Consider the following 19,120-nt stretch of genomic DNA (forward strand, 5'->3'; position numbering starts at 1 on the left):
GCAATAGATGATATTCCAAATATCTATTTTTGCCTCATGTGTGTGGTCAATTTCTTCTTGATATTTATGTTTCTACATGTCTTATTGTAGGAGAAATTCCAGACATTTCAGTTAAGTCTTAAAATTGACCGAGATGAAGGAGAGAGCCTTGATCAAAAGAAGAATGGTCTGATTGACAGGTCAGCTTCACAATAAAGCCAAACCTGAAAAAGAAGCAACCCAGACTTTTTCCATGACCAGAAGAATGAGCACTGAGAGACCTTCCAACTTAATCAAACACCCAGGGCAGACAAGCATTCCATCCCTAGAAAACATAAGTGATTTTTCATTAAATGTCACTGACTGCACCCAGATTGTGGTGCCAGAGGAAGTTTTTTTCACTGTTGCTGCCGCTGGGATACTGGAAAATCTACTGATCCTCATTGCTGTTGTGAGAAACAAGAATTTACACTTGCCCATGTACTTCTTCATTTGCAGTTTAGCCATTTCAGACATGTTAGGTAGCTTGTACAAAACTCTGGAGAACATCTTTATCATCTTGTGCAAAGTGGGATACCTGACACGTCACGGAGACTTCGAGAAAAAACTGGATGATGCCATGGATTCCATGTTCATTCTGTCTCTTCTGGGGTCTATTTTCAGCCTGCTAGCTATTGCAGCAGACAGATACATCACTATCTTCTACGCTTTGCGGTACCACAATATCATGACACTGAGGAGAGCTTTGGTTATCCTGGCCATCATCTGGGCCTTCTGTGCCGGCAGCAGCATTGCCATTGCCCTCTTCTCCTACGAAGCAGCAACAGTCATTCCCTTCACCATCCTGTTCCCTTTGATGATGTGTTTCATACTCTGCCTCTACATCCACATGTTCCTTCTGGCTCGATCTCATGCCAGAAAGATCGCCTCACTGCCCAGCAGCACCGTCCATCACAGAACTAACATGAAAGGCGCCATCACACTGACTATTTTTCTTGGAGTTTTCCTTTGTTGTTGGGCCCCCTTTGTTCTTCACATCCTCTTAGCAAGGTTTTGCCCACACAACCCTTACTGTGCCTGCTACATGTCCATTTTCCACGTGAATGGGACACTCATCATGTGCAATGCCATCATCAACCCTATGATTTTTGCATTCCGAAGCCCAGAATTGCGGAGTACATTTAAGAAGATGTTCTACTGTCCCAGGTCAAGCTGCAACTGGTGAACACTTCATCAAAAAAAAATTATAGAAGCATTTATGGGGTGCTGTGCAACATCAGTGTGAAGAGTTAAAAATTCCAACAATTACACCCAAAGTAATGCTATGCTTGTAGTATGCTGCCAGAGATTTTTTCAGAGTTACCAAATAATGAATAAAAAATAAGTAAGCATACAAGTCTTTGTCAACCAGACCTCCACACCAAGCTAATTCTGCTGATAATTTTCATTCACGGAAAAAAAACCTAAAATATTGTCTTAATTACCTTTTGTCATTTCAGAAAAATCAAAACTAAAACTTGCATCATGTTACCTCAAATAAGAGCAAATTCATTTTGTATCAATATTTGTATCAATAATTATTTGTATCAATAATTTCAATTCAATGCATATACTATGTTAAAATTCTGTTGTTTAAATTGCAATGAAGCGAACATTTGTTTCTAAACTGTGCATTTTTGGTTAAATAGAAAACATGGACATGTAATCTTGTTGTAAAAGGGAACTCAAGACTCTTCTTTAGCATCTAACCTCCTGAAAATCATGCAATTAATGATCTCTAAGTTTCAAAAGCAATTTTTGGAGTGTAAGTCCAAAAGAATAGGATATTTTGATTAAAAAGCTATTTTCAGTCACTGAAATGTTTCCAACATAAAGTTGTCATGCCAGCAAAGACAGGTTTTGAATTTTAAAACTCCTAATTCAGGTCTGAACTAGCAAAGGGAATTGCTGAGCTGGTCAGTGCCAGTTCTCATCAATAAAATAATAAGCTCCACAGATAGGAAAAGCACTTTGATTCAACCATGGCATGCTATGACAAAGAATTTAAAAAAACTTAATACCAGAGATAAAATTCAAACACTTCCAAGGAAGTCAGCCACCCAGGTAAGGAAGCAACTATCCAGTTTGGAAGGATGCTACAAATCAGGTTGTAATTTAGAAACCCTTGTAAGAAAATTTTGAATTGTTCTTGCCAAAATAATACAGAGCTCACAAAACTTTGAGGCAGAATGGCTTTCAGCAGTAAAACATCCTGAAGCAGTCCAGAGGATATGGTGAGGAATCAACCTCACAGTAGTTCAAGGGAGTCATTCAGATGTGCCAGAGAGAAGTTCTAAGAGAATTTCAAGAGTATGGGATAGGGACAAACCATATGAATTCAGGTTATCTTGCGCTTAATAAAGAACAATAAACCTGAAAGACTTACAGACCTAGAAAAATCAATTGGAAGAGAGATACTAAAATGAAAATTTTTCAAACCTATGCATTTATTGCAAAAAAAAAAAAAAAAAAAAAAAAGCTCATCTATAAAATACAAGTTTAGAAGGGAGCGCTAATATAACCATGTATTTAATTTTAATAAGCATTTTCTAATCTCCATCATGTAGCAGAATAAATGTAAAGTTGCACAGCAAGAAATGACTGTTAGAATTGGGGGAGGAAAGAAAAGAAACATACAATGTTAAAGAAAAGGCAAAAGAAAATATCTACAGTTTTGCAGTGCCTTGTGCGCAGAAGTGATTAATTTTAAAATGATAAAAACTATTGGAAAGAAAATCGTGATTAAGGCAGCGCTTATATTAACTCTGCAATGCATGAATTATCAGCCAAATGTTCCTTCCCTCAAAACATTCTTTTCCATCTGCTTCCCCAAAGGAGACATAGTTAAGAGAGACAAGTAGCTTCTACCATGTTAGAAGTAAATGCATCCTGTAAGGAAGACTACTCTAACTCTACGCATGCAAAGTCTCCACATTCACAATGAGCTGTCCAAATGTAAATGAGTCTTATAATAAAATTATTCATACCTCATAACACCTACACATGGAAAAATAATCATTAAAGAAAACACCAAACATTTAGCCCCACAATGAGGAACACTCAAGAGAGACTCATGTCAAAATCAAAAATTCAGCAGTAAAAAATATTATTGAAATTCTATAAAAAGTCCTTTGGTAAGGAATGCTCTCATGGAGATGCTGGCAGTTAGGGCTTGGAAAGGTACCCCTGTGAAAGCAGGGGATGGACAAGGTCATGGCTACAGCAGCGCTCAGGTGATGCCACCAGCTACTGCATTCTTCCACCACACCAGCCAGTGGCAGCTCAGGGCAGTCCTGGCAGGTGTGGCTAGTCCTGGCTGCCTTTGGCCCTCATAGGACTGCCCTCACCTACAAAGAGTTTCAGGGACTGGCTGGTGCCAGCCTCCCGTTTGCAGCATCCCCAGGCCCAGGGGAAAGTAGCAGTGGTCACTCACAGACCCCAGGAGACAGAGACCAGCTCCCACCCCTGCACTGCTTTTTTTTTTTTTTCTTTGGTTTGCAGTGAGGACCTGGGCTTCCACCTCACCAAACAAAATCCATCCCATGGGCACACCTTTGATTGTGTTCCTCTGAGCCCTCCTTCAAGGGCAGAGCAAACTGTTCTCCATTAACCCATCTGCCCACTCTTCCCCAACTATCCCACTGCCTTTCCCAGCACCATCCCCAAGCCTCCAGCCACCATTTATCTGCAAAACACAGAGCAGCTGTGGTTATGCAGGTTATGGACCAGTGAGAATTTTTTCCATCTAGCTTGTTAAAACAAGTCAACACCTGGGCAGTAAGATTTTGGTAGGTTTTATCCCTGTTTTCTTTGACTTGAAAATATTTCTGCAGTCACTGACATTGAATCTCAGATTGCCATGAGATCCAAGCACTGTCTGGAACTGGTTCCCACCTCATTTTAGCAGAAATTAAGTGCCTGTTCTCCATAGCCTACCTGGACTCATCCGTGAATGCACTCAAATCAATATCCCAAAACATCTGTTCCTGTCATGATGCCTGAGCAACACCCAAACTTACAGTTCAGGGCAATCTCTTTAAACTGGTGTAGATACTTGATGTCTCTTACTATTATACTCTGTGTCTAATACACAGACAACCAGCAAGACTGGGAAAAGGCTGCAAGGTAGACAGGTTGCAAATCATGAAAACTGCTTCTTTTTCTCCATTTTTGTGTTAGAGACAGCAGGACTAACCATGTTCACTCAGTAAATTTGTAATAAGTCATCCTGTGCATTTGCAATACAGCTGAAATCTGTGTCTACAATATTAGATCTCAAGCTGAGCCTGGGGGTTATGTAAGGAATTGATATAAAATTCAAAATACACATGTAAACTTTTTTTCAGTTTGCACTAGTTATGATTAAACAGAGCATTCTCTTGAAAATATTCCCTTCCTGGGAAGAAAGAGTCAGGAAGAACACAAAATATATTTGAATAAGAAAGCTTCTAGAAATATTTTAATTTTTTAGTCTGCCTGCATTTCTTGCATGTTAGCAGATGGGTAAATGTCTATGCATTATCTCCTCATTGGCTGTAAATTTTTACTTGCATTTTAGTTGTCCACTGTCCAAGCAAGTTTCTCTGTCTCACATACCAATGTCTCCATATATTTACCTATGTTGCTTTTTGAATGGATTCTTTAAGCCACGATTTTTGAAACTTTCATTGTATTGTGCTGAAGTCACTACTGAAATTCTCCACTGATATATTAACATCTAAAAATGAAGACTTTTCTCAGATTTTGGAACTTCCCTTCATCTGCCCGGCTTTAAAAGTTTAGGAGGCAGAATTGTACCTTAACTTTGGGAGAAAAAAGTTCGTTCTGGATTCTACCAGAAGCTAATAAGCCGGAAAGGAACATCCAGTTCTTTGAAGATCACAGGCAATGCTACAATCAATGTTTCATTTGGAAGGGTCCACAGAACTTCACATGCCTGTGGCAACACAACATTTCCCATTCACTTACTGCAAAACCAAAGAAGAAAACCTCCTCTTCTCTTTTTATTGTTTTGAACTGAACTTCATGTTCAGGAATAAAAGGAACAAATCTGATAAAAATACCCAGGGGAATTAATTCCACTGAAAGAATAGGTATGCCAGTGAGAGAGAAACTTGCAGTTTGATTTTGTTTACAAATTAGCAAGACAGTTTATTCATGAGAAAATATAGTTTAGAGTTAGTTTATTTATGTGAGAAAAATCTTGTTTCTATGAATTGTTGTTCTGGACAAGATTTTCAGAAAAATAGGTGCCCTGGACTCCAATCAGCCAAACAAAATTTCAGTTTTTCAAACAAAACTACACTCTTCAAATGATACATTTATTCAAACAGAATAAATAAACACAAGTAGGGCCTGGTTTATTAATTCTCTCAAGATAATTTCAGCAGAGAGCTATTCATTGTGTCTTTATCATTCAACAGCATTTTAATACTGCTTTGTTTGAAGTATCATTTCTCAGAAGACACAATGCTGTTGTAAGCTTCCAATTCAAAGAGGATGACTTAAAGTACAATTCTGGAGAGCTGAGTGTGCCCACTAAACAAATGTTTTTCATGTCCACTGAAAGTAATTTTCTTACATCCTCAAATCCCCTCACACCTCTAAGACAAAGTCAGACTATTGAACTGTCACACATAGTCTAATGAGTAACCATTAACTATCAAATAATTCTGCATAACTCCTCTGGAGAACAAATTCTTACTGAGCACCTAAAATTATTTATTGCTTTTGAAAATTGTGGGGGGTTTTCTACATTAAGACCATGAGATGGGTTTGTTAATCCATATTCCATTGCTTCATCAGCACTTTTACACTACCATTTTTTACAACTTCAGTCCCCAAACAGCTACCCCCACACTTTGTACCATCAGGATAAAGATAGTACATTTGTGGGTGGAGTTACTCCATCAGCAGCTTCTCACCCTCTGACAACCTAACCAGGGACAGAGGAGATGGAGCACATGGCCCAGGTGGACACTTGCATTGACATTTCAGCTGTAGTTAGCTGTACAGAAGGGTCTCCAATACAAAAAGACAGATTGCCCTGATGGACCCCAAAGGAGTCCCATGGCCCCCGTAGTGCCCTGACTCTGACCTGGTGATTACAAGGTCAGGCAATTAAAACCCACTTTCACAATGTCTAAAGCCTCTCAAGAGTCTCTGTGTTATCACATCATGAGAACATTCAGCCCTGCAGGAGGTCTAGGCATCAGAATATTACCATGAGGCATAATGCAGCCTCTAAAACCAGGAAGAAATGTCTTCAGTCCCTTTAAAATCCCATCACGTAGGTTTTTCTGGCTAATTGTCCCTGACAATTTAAATTTGGTCTCAGGGTTTGGTGGCATTGAAAGTGTTGGGTAGACGTCTTCCAATTCAGAACCAGCTTCCCAGTCCAGGGACTCCTGCAGCTATTCACTTTTAAAATTAATTATTATTATCCATCATTCTAAATATGCATTTGAGCTTTTGCTTGAATTTTAAAGAGTGATCTGCAGAGTTGCTTAATGCACCATTTCATTCTCACATACCCCAGTCTTACATTTTCATTTACTTGAGAAAGGAAACCACTGCCAAGTAATTTGGGTAATCATATCATCCCGTGTGACAGCTAAACCTGTCTTAACTGCCAGCCTGTGCAATGAGATAAAAAGGGAGGGGAAAAAGGGCTTCAGCCCAGTATGGAGCAGACTATGCCAGAGGGCAAGCCAAGAGGAACTGATGGAGGCCTCAGGGCTCTCATCTGCACTTTGCTTCCTCTCAGATCACAGAAGAGCCTTTGAAGGAAGGGGGATTGGATAAAAGGCAGCTGTTCACTCCTGGGTGAGCAGAAGGTGGAAAGAAGCACAGCCTTGCAAGTAAGAGCTGGCTGGTTAATAAGGGGCGGAGACTGGCAACATTCCGCATTAGAGGAGCTGGCGCTAGGGGCAGTTAAAAGCCTGGGAATACACCCAAGGAAAAGGGTTGATGAATAATAATAATTTTTTAAAATAATGGTGCTAAATGAGCAAAATCAATTGTTCAGCTTTTTTCTGTACAGAAGTGATGCATTGTTCACAGGGGTCTGAGGATGAGGGAAGAGACGAGAAAGTTGACTCCATGTTTCAGAAGGCTTGGTTTATTATTTTATGATATCTATTATGTTAAAACTATACTAAAAGAGCAGAAGAAAAGATTTCTACAGAAGGCTTGCTAAGAATAGAAAAGGAATGAATAACAAAGGTTTGTCTCTGACCGAGACAGTCTGGACAGGTGAACTGTGATTGGCCATTAATTAGAAACAACCACATGAGACCAATCCCAGATCCACCTGGTGCATTCCACAGCAGCAAATAAGAATTGTTTGCATTTAGTTCTTGAGGCCTCTCAGCTTCTCAGGAGGGAAAAATCCTAAGGAAAGGATTTTTCATAGAACATGTCAGTGACATGTAATGGTCTTTACTGAAGGTTTTGTCTGGGTGGCTCAGGAGTAGCAGGGGCGCAAGCAAACTCATCACACGGAGGCATCCCTGGGTTCCCAAGCTGGAAACTTTGCAGGCAAGGTCAGGATCAGGTTAGGAGAGACAAGGGCAGGGAAGAAAAGAGCAGTTTCTAAGACTGGCTAGCACAGCATGAAGTAAGCAGAAGAGAGAAAGAAATAGGTAGGGAGGACCTATTCCTCTTTTATTGCTGGAAAGAAGTGTGTAGAGCTGAGAGAAGGAGAAATGAAAGAAGTAACATTCATGGTCAGACAAACAGAAGGAGAAATGAAAGAAATAACATTCATGGTCAGACAAAATGAGATGAGTGAAAAGAGCAGAGATGTCCAGATGTCCAGGCTTTTTCTCCTGATTTGCAATAGCAACCAAAAATTGGTGCATCCATTTGATTTAGAGATCAAAGACACCTTGGAGCCTTATTTCTTTGGATATGTGTAAAAAAAGTGATACTATAACTCATGGAAGGAATTCAAAACAAGTCCTGAAGAATTCATAATGTAAACAGGGGTTATGTTTGTGCTTTATGGCTTAATGATTAATTTATTTTTCACTTCCTTTCAAAAATGTTCCATTTCTTCCCTAAATCACCATCATAAAATTCTCTGTAATGATCCTGGTAACTGTTAATGTATCATGTCTGGAGGTCAGCCATAATACAGTCAGATTAGGTGTGATGCTTCTGGTATTTCAAAAAAACCCCTGGTCATTTAAATTTAAAACATATTGCGCAGTCATTTTAATTTCAGATGTTGATGTTTCAAAAATATCTCATGCATTGTGTGCTTTACATCCACTCTATAACTAAGCACCTTACAGTACACTTTCCTCAGCTGATTGTCCTTCCAGCAACTGAGGCATGAATGCAAAATTTTGCTTTTACATGACTGAAATTACCTAATGTAATATCTATACTTACATTCAGTAGTCTATTAAAATGTTTGTCTTCTTATATTTAAAAGAGAAAGCTTGAAAAAAAGGCAGAGCTGTGAAAAAGGAGGGCTAAATAAACTAAAGGACTTTGGTGGAATTTAGTGCCTGAAACAGTAAGATCTTAATCTGTTTCTGTTTTCCTTGCAAGCAAATGCACACGAGCTCAGATGGCTCTTTGTATTGCACTAAGCCTGTAATGGAGAATTTCTCCCCTAAAGAAGAGAGATAAGTTTACTAAATCATCTCATATTCCCTGCAGCTAGCTTTGAAGAAGCACAAACTCTCAGTTAAAGGGTTTGGAAAATATTCTCCTGAGGCAACATGATAGGAAATGAGGGGGAAGCAAAAGGTCTTCTGAATTAAGTTAGTCTGCTCCTCCAGTGCTTCCAGACATATTAATGAAAAAGCCTTCCCCCTAAGGAATATGCCATACCAACTGGCAATGTTTTGAAACAAATGCCTAAAATAAGAGGCAGAAATAGCATTTGGCAGTTCAAAAATGCATCTGTTCTCCTAATGATACTTTCATATCAGTGTTTTTGGGTCATAGATGAAGCAATATGAAAATGAAAGTGGTTTTACTTCAGACGAGTTTTAGTTACAGTGATTTCAAGCTGAGGCACACTTTTTAGTCCATTGATCAATCTCTTCCAAAAAAAAATATATTTGCTCAGGTCTGCTGAGTCCTGGAAAGGTATCCTTGGCTTGGTTTGTGTACTGGACCAGCTACCAGCTTCTCCACAGCAGAGTGAAACACAGATTGCCTTGTCTGTGAGTTTGTGGCCCCAGCTTCATGAATTAGGACAGCAATGGAGAGAAGAGGCTTTTTCCATAAAAGAGAAATCTGATGCAGCTGCAGAACTGGGTGACAGTCCCTCCAGGTTCTGAGAGGGGATATTGGTAGGAGAAGCAAGACTCTTTAAGGGTACAGACCTCTGCAGTGAAACAAGGCAGCCAGAGCTGTAGGATGGGTGACACAGAGCAAAGGAGGTGCCAGCAAATGTAGCTGGCAACATTTAAGAAAAATTCAATTAAGAAGAAAAAAAGGCAAAGAAAGTAACAGTAGAAATAGTGTCAGCTATCAAAAAAAAGAAAAATGAAAAACACATGAAAATGTCAACCACCACTGCACCCAGGATACTCTGTGTTGCAAGAAGTTGGCACAATAGCCAAGAAATGAGAAATGAGAAAGGACGAATGACAGAATATTAAGAACTAAGTTTAAAATGTATATAATTGGTAAAAAAGGAATTTCATTCTAACATACCTGCTTCTAAACTAGAAATCTGAGAACAACCTGAAATGCACTCTGATCTTTGAAATTTTTGCCTTTTGAAGGATATTCTATCTGTTGTTGCCTGCATTAACTAGAATCCCTTTTATCCATGAACAGTAGAGACATTTTGCTGCATTTTAAAAACCACTTTTTAAAAAAATCATACTGTGCACTTTCAAAACCTACTGTTTGCTGCTAAATCTTCTACACCTTTTGTCATGACCCACTCACCCCCCTTTATTGACCTAGTTGCAAGAGGAAATTTTTAAAGTTGCTCTCCTAGGCTAGTTATCTCAGGGTATTTTTTTGAATGACAATACTTAAATTTATTACAACAATATAAGATGGAGTGAAGGTCCTCTGATTAAGTAATGAACACATTGAAAAGTGGGAAGGACATGTTGTAACCATGTGGGTGAAATGTTATTGTAACAGGTAGGAGCTCCCTCATGCTTTCCTCCAAAAAAGCCAAGGTGGGCCAGACTAATCATGGTGTCTGGGCTGCACTACAGGAAAAGCTGCAAAACATTTCATCCCATCCTGACCACTGTACCTAAAGTACCCCAAGAACTAGGAAGTCTTTGCTGTCAGCACACACACACACCTCTGCACACATTAGGAGGTTTCTGCAGCTGAAAAAATTGTACTTTAAAGGAATTAGTAGATTAAATTAAATGACAAAATTTATATTAGCTGGCTAAAAGAAGACTGTATCTGGAAACAGAAGCCAGAATGCAGCCAGCTTCTATTTCTGAGGAGGAGGTTAAGGAAAGAGAAGGTAAGGGACAGACTGATAATATTCCAGGGAGGGTAGAAAACAACTGTGTCAAAACCCAAATATGGTTTATCCTGCAAGAAAGTTAAAGGTAGAAAAACCATGCCTACAATAAATAGAGTGAATTCATTAGTTCTAGTACTTAGTGGTACCACTGTGTGTGTTTTTTATGGGATTTTGGGCCCTGTTTATATCACGGGGACTTGACTCTTCTTTTTACCAAAGATACTCAACAAGAGCAGTGGATTTACTGTGTGGAATTGAACTGCCCAAACAGTTGCTTCCTTAAGGAATAGTAGCACCTCTTCAGGAGACAACTGCTGTAGCAAAGCATAATGGTGAGAGTAAATAGCAGATATTTGAAATGCACTTTCAAATATACACTTCCATGGGAGCAAATTAACCATAATATATGGAAGGCAGTACCCACACTCCAGCCAGCATTGCTTCTTCTCCATTCCCTTGTCACCTCTTGCTGTCTACATTTCAAATGTATGTGCACATGCTCAAAGTTTAGATCAAGATGGAGTGTGTCCTCAGCTGTCTTAAAATAAATTTGTGTATTATCTTTGGCATCTTTTATAGACCATTTGACAGGTTACCAAAACCACAATTACATATACTTGAAACACAATTGTACCCACCCCTAAGACTAAGCAGGCAGCAGCAAACAACAGGGAGAAGAAATGCAACCAGATCCTTTTCTAATACATGAGGAAACCATAAATTGACAACCCATGAGGACAAGAGAAACAACTGCCAAGGGACTGCACGTCTTTCATGCTGATGCACAGCTTGCTTAAATCTCTCCTTAGTTTTTCCACCCATGACCTTTGGATCTGTGTACAGATGCCTGCTGTACAGTACCCTTTTGTTCTAGGAAAAATGTCTTTCCCAACAATAGTTCTCAGCTGGTTGCACAAGTTTCCTAATAAAGAAATGAGCTATTACACCAGTATGGCTTTAGGTCCCTTAGAAAGGTCACAAGTGTCTGTGCTGCTGTAGTGGAAATTGGAAGAGCCAGAGGAACACATGCCCATGCAGAATTTGATCTAAGTGGAGTCTCTCAATGGAGGTTGTTACAGAGACCAGTCCTCTTGCCTTCTTTTACAGGGGGTGAGCTCTACCTACCCTGAAAACAACTAAAAAGAAATAGGAGGTGACTCTTTGACATTTAACTAACCACCTCACAATTTTTTCTCCACTAGATTGACTGAGTTCTTAAACCACATGTTCTGAGCTGCCAACACTCTCTGCATACCTCTGACATGGGATGCAGTTCCACAGAGCTATTTGTACATGTGGATAAAATAGGAAGGTTAAAAATAGCCACCTAAAATTTTTTATCAGGAGGTTCAGATGTGTTTGATGAGCTGTCAGCATTTTGATCACCAACATGTGTCACTTGTCAGGTGAATAAAGGAAAGAGTAGATAGGAGTTGATAGACAGACAGATAGATAGTGTTCCATCATTATTAAGCAATTTTGCCCCTTCAGAAGCAAAGTTGGCCACTCAATAAACAGTACAAAAGCTTCAGAGACAGAAGCTCAGAGGTAAGAAAAACCACGTTTTTGGAAGGGCAAACAGAAGCAGCCCAAATAATGGTGCCAATTTGATCAAAGTACAATGGACAGTGGCTATTTCCCACTAACAAATGGACATGAAGGAACAGTGGTTGTTGGGGAATGAAGACCTTCACATCCTTGCAGAGACAAAAAAAAAAACCAGAAATAGTGTTGCTCTCTACAGGACTTATGAGTTCAAGACCTTGATGATGAAGGAAACCTGTAAAAAAAGCTACAGCTTTTGTTAAGGGAATGTAATGAATTATACTAATGAAGGCAGTTTTCATGTTAGTGCCAAAGACAGTATTGCAGTCCAAGGAAAGGTCCAAAATTTCTCAAAATGAGAGCATAAATCTATGTCTGATATGTTATGCCTCATTTCAGAATAGTATTTTATTTGTCAGAATGCGAGGGGCTTGCTACTTCTGTTCATCACTTTTACAGACAGGTGTTTCCCAATCTCCTGCTGCAGCCACTGGTTTTAAAAACATGGAAATTTTGCAGTTCAAGGTAAGCAAGAATAATTTTATGCACTCAGCCATGACAGCACTTGATTTAAAGCCAATGAAATGATTACTGAAAGATATCCCTGGCATATTTTGCAGAGAGGTCATTACTTTTTCTGGCCTCTGAAAGTTCTGTTGATCAAAAATTTGTATTTCTTACAGAGGAAAAATCAAACAATTACAGTAATTAACCAAGGAACAATAATGGAATCCCCATCAATGACAGTAATATATTCCTTTCTAAAAGACACATTCCAGTCTGATTTATTAACAGATGAGTCACACTGGCAGGAGATGAAGTATTTATCTTTCGCTGAAAGTCTTGTTACATCTACTTAAATCAAAGGCTGCCAGAAAACAATAAGTTCTTTACTTCCTTTTTCTGTTGATTAAAGTAAAAAGCTATTTCTCTACCTAGTCATGTCAGATTGAATCTAAGTGCTTACAACATCATTATCACCATGGCAGCTATATTCACAGTGTTCTTCATTGCCTTCCCACCCACTGTAACTGATGTTTTGACAAATAGTGCATTAAAAATTAAAATAGCTCAAAAAACTCTTCATAGATTAATTTTCTTGTGTACAAATTTATCTTTTCCCCAGATAACTAAAATACTGTTCTCCAAGGAAATTACTTTTCTTTAAAAAACCCTTTATTAATTTTATTTGTAAAAGCTGACAACAAAACTAAAATATTTCAAACAGAAACACTTCAAAATCAGTTGTTTGGGGTTTTTTTTCCACAAAGTAGAAAATTGTAAATATTACTTGAGACAATAAATGAAACAAGGACATTTTGATAATGTGAAGGCAGATATCTTGGGGACAAAGGTTGATAACCACAGTCCTCTTCATCTCTAGTAGTTGCATAACTAGAGATTTTGAAAGACAGTAGAAAAAACAAACCTAATACCAAAAAAAAAAAGTTACTAAATTTGCAGAAAGCCAGAGTGAATAGTTAATAATTAGCCAGAGAGAAATATCTCTGTTTCAGGGAAACATGTTTCAGCTTCATTTATTATTATTTTAATTACAGTGAGTGATTGAGGATTCACAGACAGAGTGTGTTTGAAGGCAATGGAATAAATACATGCAGTGAGCTTCAGAGGGATGGTGAATGAAAAGGGGAAATGGGGAAGCAGGAGAGAGGGAAGGAAGGAAGGAAGGAAGGAAGGAAGTGAAGGAAGGAAAGGAAGGAAGGAAGGAAGGAAGGCAGGAAGGGACAGGAAGGAAGGAGGATAAGGAAGGAAGGAAGGAAAGGAAGGAAGGACAGGAGAAGGAAGGAAGGACGAAGGAGAGGAAGGAAGGAAGGAAGGAGGAAGGAAGGGAAGGAAGGAAGGAAGGGAAGGAACGGACGGAAGGAAGGACAGGAACGGAAGGACCAGCGAAGTAGGAAGGAAGGACCAGGAAGGAAGGAAGGAAATGGAAGGAAGGAGGAAGGATCACGGAAGACGGAAGGAAGGGAAAGGAACGGAAGGAAGGAAAGGAGAGGAAGGAGGAAGGAAGGAAAGGAGGAAGGACAGGAAAGGACAGGAAGGAAAGGAAGGAACAGGAAGGAAGAAGGAAAGGAGAAGGAAGGAAGGAAAGGAGAGGAAGGAAGGAAGGAAGGAAGGAGACAGGTAGGAAGGAAGGAGGACGGAAAGGAAGGAAGGAAGGAAGGAAGGAAGGAAGGAAGGAAGGAGGAAGGACAGGAGGAGGGATGGAAGGAAGGAGGTGAAGGAAGAGGAAGGAAGGGAAGGAAGGATAGGAAGGAAAGGAAGGAAGGAAGGAAACAGGAAGGAAGGAAGGAAGGAAGGAAGAGGAAGGAGGAAGGAAGGCAGGAAGGGAAGGAAGGTAACAGGAGGAGAGGAAGATAGGGAAGGAAGAGGAAGGAAGGAAGGAGGAAGGAAGGAAGGAAGGAAGGAAGGAAGGAAGGAAGGAAGGAAGGAAGGAAGGGAAGGAATAAGGGAAGGAAGGAAGGAAGGAAGGAAGGAAGGAAGGAAGGAAGGAAGGAAGGAGGAAGGAAGGAAGGAAGGAAGAAGGAAGGAAGGAAGAGGAAGGAAGGAAGGAAGGAAGGAAGGAAGGAAGGAAGGAAGGAAGGAAGGAAGGAAGGAAGGAAGTTTTTTTAAAGAAAGACCTAAAACTGTTGCATTTGCAAGTGGAGAATAAGCACAGTGTTCTAAATTCAGACTGACAAGAGAATCAGGGCCATGCTGCCAGTAGCCTGATACCAGTTGTGGATAAATTAATGAAACTACTTGTCTCAATGACTCAAACAAGACCACGAGAACCCAAAAAAACCTTCAATTTGCTCCATAAAGGAGAAACTATGAACCAGAAAAGGAAACTGAAGCTAACAAAGGAAGGCTGATAACAACAGCCATTGCTCTGCAGTCAGCAGTGGTACAAATGAGAATGATTCAGGGAATTGCATACTCAAATAGCACAGAAAAAAACAACTAAAGAGCTACCATGTTGTAGCAGTTAAGTAGCCAGGAAAGAGTAAAACCATTTCTTACTGATGAGTTAATAACTTTTAAATTCCTCTAGTTCCCTTCAGTTGTCAATAGTTTCACAAAAACACTTCAGCAACAAAATCCACTTTAAAGAGATGCTACAAAGAACTTGGCAAGGGCAGCACATGTTGTGAAAGAAAAGTGGAAAAATATGTCAGTCTGTCTGCATGTGCTGGGATGCCACCAGATGCTGTGTAAGACATGGATTTCTTAATAAAGAGATGGCTTATTTTTAAAATATGAATCATTTTGAACCTGAAAGTATATAACCTTCATTGACCTCATCATAACAGGGCAAATGAAAAGGAGAGAAAACAGAAAAGGGGTCTAGATCATTTGTGATGGCCCCACCATCCTTCCATGACTTCTGTCATCCTGCCCAACCCATTGCTTTCTCTACCTGTTCCTAAATTTCTTGAATCTCCTTTGACAGCTTCACCTTTCATCACAGAGCTTTTGACTTGAACTGCTCAAGCAGATCGAAACTGCTTGAAGGAAATTTCCTCCTTTTCTTTCAGCTTTTGCAAGAATGTGAAGTCAGAATGAACTCCAGTGTCATGCCTTCAAAACAGCACGGGTCACTTGCGACCTGTGAAATGCCTCTGTCTCCATTTTAGTCATGTTTCAGTGAAGTTGTATTCAGCTTTTTATCTACTTATTTCTGCACCTGTATAATCCCTCACCTCCAGCTGCGCAGCCAAGGCTTTGAGAGGAACAGAAACTCTTCTTTTGTCTCAGAGTGACAAAAACTGCTAGAGAACTTGGCAGAGTTTTGCAGAGAACTGCTCTCATTACCCTGCAATATTTAGACCTGCAGCATCATAATTTGCCTTAGGAAATAATTCTTCCACAGAGTTTTGCTTGGAATAAAATCTTCAGATGACCACAGTGACATCTTCAGCTCATGCACCACAGGCTTCTAAGAAGAAGGGCAAGGCTTTTTCTTCTATGGAACACTTTCATCTCTGCTGGTTATATATGAGTTCAGTGCTGTTCTGCTCTAAGTAGGCAGTTGTTGTGGGTGAACCACAGGTGGCAGCTCAGCCCCACACAATTCACTGACTCCCCTGCAGTGGTGTGGGGCAGAGAATGGAAGGGTAAAAGTATGACAGTTTGTGGGTTGAGATACAGAGAGTTTAACTGAGAAAGTGAATATTGGGCACACAAGCAAAGCAAAACAAGGAATTCAATTACCACTCTCCATGGGCAGGCAGGTGTTCAGTCTTCCCATCCCCAGGAAAGCAGGACCCTATCACAGCAGCAGCTTTTGAAGACAAACAGCATCTCTCTGAATATTGCTCCTGTGTCCTTCTTTCCCTGAATACTTTTATCACTGAGCATGACACTGTATGATATGCAACGTCCCTTTGGCCAGGTGGGGTCAGCTGTTCCACCTGTGTCCCCTGACAGCTTCTTTGAACCTTCTTTTGAGCTTCTCAGCCTCCTCACAGCATAAGGAGCTCAAAAGGGGCCTTGCTGCTGTGTAGGCACTGATCAGCAATAACTAAAACATCAGTTTGCTGTCAACACTATTTTGGTCACCAATCCAAAATGTAGAACCATACAAGCCACTGTGAGGAAAATTGATCCAACCAAAACCTGAACCTCAGTGTGAAGAAATTATATTTGCTTCTGCTGTAGAAAGTATGATCACTTAATACAAAAAAAACTTTGTAAAAACTATCAGTAAACTTTAAAGGAGAAAATAAGAGTAGCACCAGTAGGATCCTTAGTGTCACAAAATACCTAAGCTACCTTGAAAGAAGAGAAAATGTGGGGAAAACAGGCCATTAAATTTCGATTCAAATTATGGCTTCCTCATTGCTTTTGAAGATGGAACTTCAAATTCTAATAAATTCTAAGTAATTTATAATATAAATTATAAATTAAATAAATAATAATAAATATATTATTTATAATAAATTCTAAGTAATTTATGGATTTTTCACATATATATTCTGGTAGATACTCTACTACTATAGAATACTTCTGCCCTAGCTACTAAATACAGCAGTAAATTATGTTGAAACAGACCCAGAAAGTGATAGAAATAAGATTGCTTCACCCCCTTTCCAGAGAAGAAGAGGTTAAAGCTTTTTGAAGGTTTCTATTTTGTGCTTATTCTTCCTTTATACAAAAAAAATTTATTGTTACAAATGGATGCTTTCTCATGAATGAAATAGACAGGTGAGAACAAAAATGCTTTACGGTTTATATGGAATTTGCTTGCTCATTTCTGCTTTACAGAGCCACCACTTAGCTGAAGCGAAGTTGCACAAAAGCTCATTAAGTGAAAGTGGAGAAGCAGGATGTGCATTCCTGGTTTCACTCACAGTACTGTATCTTGCATTCAGCTGGGACATTGGGAACAATCAAGGACCTGTACTTCCTTACTTTTCAAAAGGAAAAATCTGTGGTTTCTGGAGCAAGGCAGTCAAATGCTCCTACAGAACAGAGCAGAAATAAACGGTACAATCCTTTTCCTGTGACCATTAAGAGAATTGATGTTAATACAGTTCAGGCAATCTACATGACCAACCTTGGAACAAAGTGTATTTTTGCAAATTGGGTTGGGATGCATTACTAGAAGTCCACAGCTCTAATCTAGCCTAGCAGATATTCTTACAGCTGTCTAAAGCCTAAGCACGTTCCACTTCAGCCACATTTCTTTTCAAAGTTGCCCTTTTTAGGAAATTATCTCTGTCACATGTTCTTGAGAGTTATTTAACAGGTATTAGCTGTTCACTGGAGCAGAACTATACCAAAGAAACAATAAGTTTCAAGTTTTCATCCTGTTTCCAGTCTTCAAAGAAATATTGATCTTTATTGCATAATCCACCTCTCCAAAAAAGTCTCCTAGCTCCCTGCTTTGTAGCAACAAATCAGTGAAATATCAAGTGATGCCATACTTCAACTAATGTAAAAGGAGATAGCAAAATTATAAGCCCAAATGAATTAAAGTATTTTAAATCCAGTCCTTTGGAGCCAAAAAGTCTCAGTGTAATTTAAAAATTAAATCTTAACTGGCTTGAAATTATTGATTTTTCTGAGAAAAAGATAACATAAGATGATACTCCTTCAGAGGGAACATCCTTTTAAAAGCATTTGCAGAGGAACAGAACTTGCACCACTTGTGCTCCTACAGAAGAGATGTCTTAGACACACAGAGAACATCCTGTATCTTCTGAAGGTTCATATATATATAGCTTTCAAGGTATAAGACAGTCATTGGATGGAAATGTTTTGTTCCTGATAATTACAAAAAGAAAATAACTGAACGTGGAAATGCAAGCCTCTGTGTCTGACATCTTTATTGTAAATTCAATTGGTTATTGAGAATCCAATTGCTAATGGAAAATCTGGAGTTCAAATCTGTAAGAAGAAGAGATCCACAGTGTCTTTCTCTTTTGGCAGCTGTTGTTTAGATGTTTCTGTGACTGCTATGAGATAAATAGAGCTTCTAGTTAGAAATGTGTTTATCAAAAAATATGGAGAAGGACTTTTTACAAGAGTATATAATGACAGGACAAGGGGAAATGGCTTTAAACTGAAAGATGGTGGATTTAGATTGGATATTAGGAAGAAATTCTTTACTGTGAGGGTGATGAGGCACTGGAACATGTTGCCTAGAGAAGCTATGGCTGCCCCATCCCTGGGAGTGTCCAAGGCCAGGTTGTATGGGGCTTTGAGCCACCTGGGCTGGGGAGAGGCCTCCCTGCCCATGGCAGGGAAAAGGTTGGAAGCAGGTTGTCTTAAAGATCTCTCCCAGTCTGTACCATTCTGTAATTCTGTGATCCTGCTCTGGTGAGAAATACACCATGATCCAGCTGCAGACAAATGTTACAGACTGGGAGGAAAATTCTTCAAAGCCAGGAAATAGCAGCAGGCACTTCTTGGGAATTTTTCCCTTTTGATCAAATCTATTCTGCCTACACTGATCTTGAAACAACTGCAACTGACTCTAAGAGTTTCAGAAGCAAACCTGGATTACAAAAATAAGATCATCTTAAGTACCAGAGGTAAAAAAATTCAAGTATAAAGCAAGTCCAATTTCCAGGCCAAGGCCAATTA

The 19,120-nt window shown here is 39.4% G+C and overlaps 1 protein-coding gene across 1 annotated transcript; it reads left to right on the plus strand.

Moving 5' to 3' along the window:
• The first annotated feature begins 244 nt into the window (after positions 1-244).
• MC2R (melanocortin 2 receptor) lies at positions 245-1,204 on the plus strand. Its single transcript, XM_009089718.4, has one exon. It carries the CDS (start codon positions 245-247, stop codon positions 1,202-1,204), a length of 960 nt encoding a protein of 319 aa, XP_009087966.4.
• Positions 1,205-19,120: the final 17,916 nt, after the last annotated feature.

Source organism: Serinus canaria, chromosome 2 (genome assembly GCF_022539315.1).
Source record: "Serinus canaria isolate serCan28SL12 chromosome 2, serCan2020, whole genome shotgun sequence".
NCBI classification, from domain to species: domain Eukaryota; kingdom Metazoa; phylum Chordata; class Aves; order Passeriformes; family Fringillidae; genus Serinus; species Serinus canaria.

Excerpts from the sequence above, each read along its gene's own strand:
- MC2R (XM_009089718.4), top strand. The coding sequence starts at position 245 with ATGAGCACTGAGAGACCTTCCAACTTAATCAAACACCCAGGGCAGACA.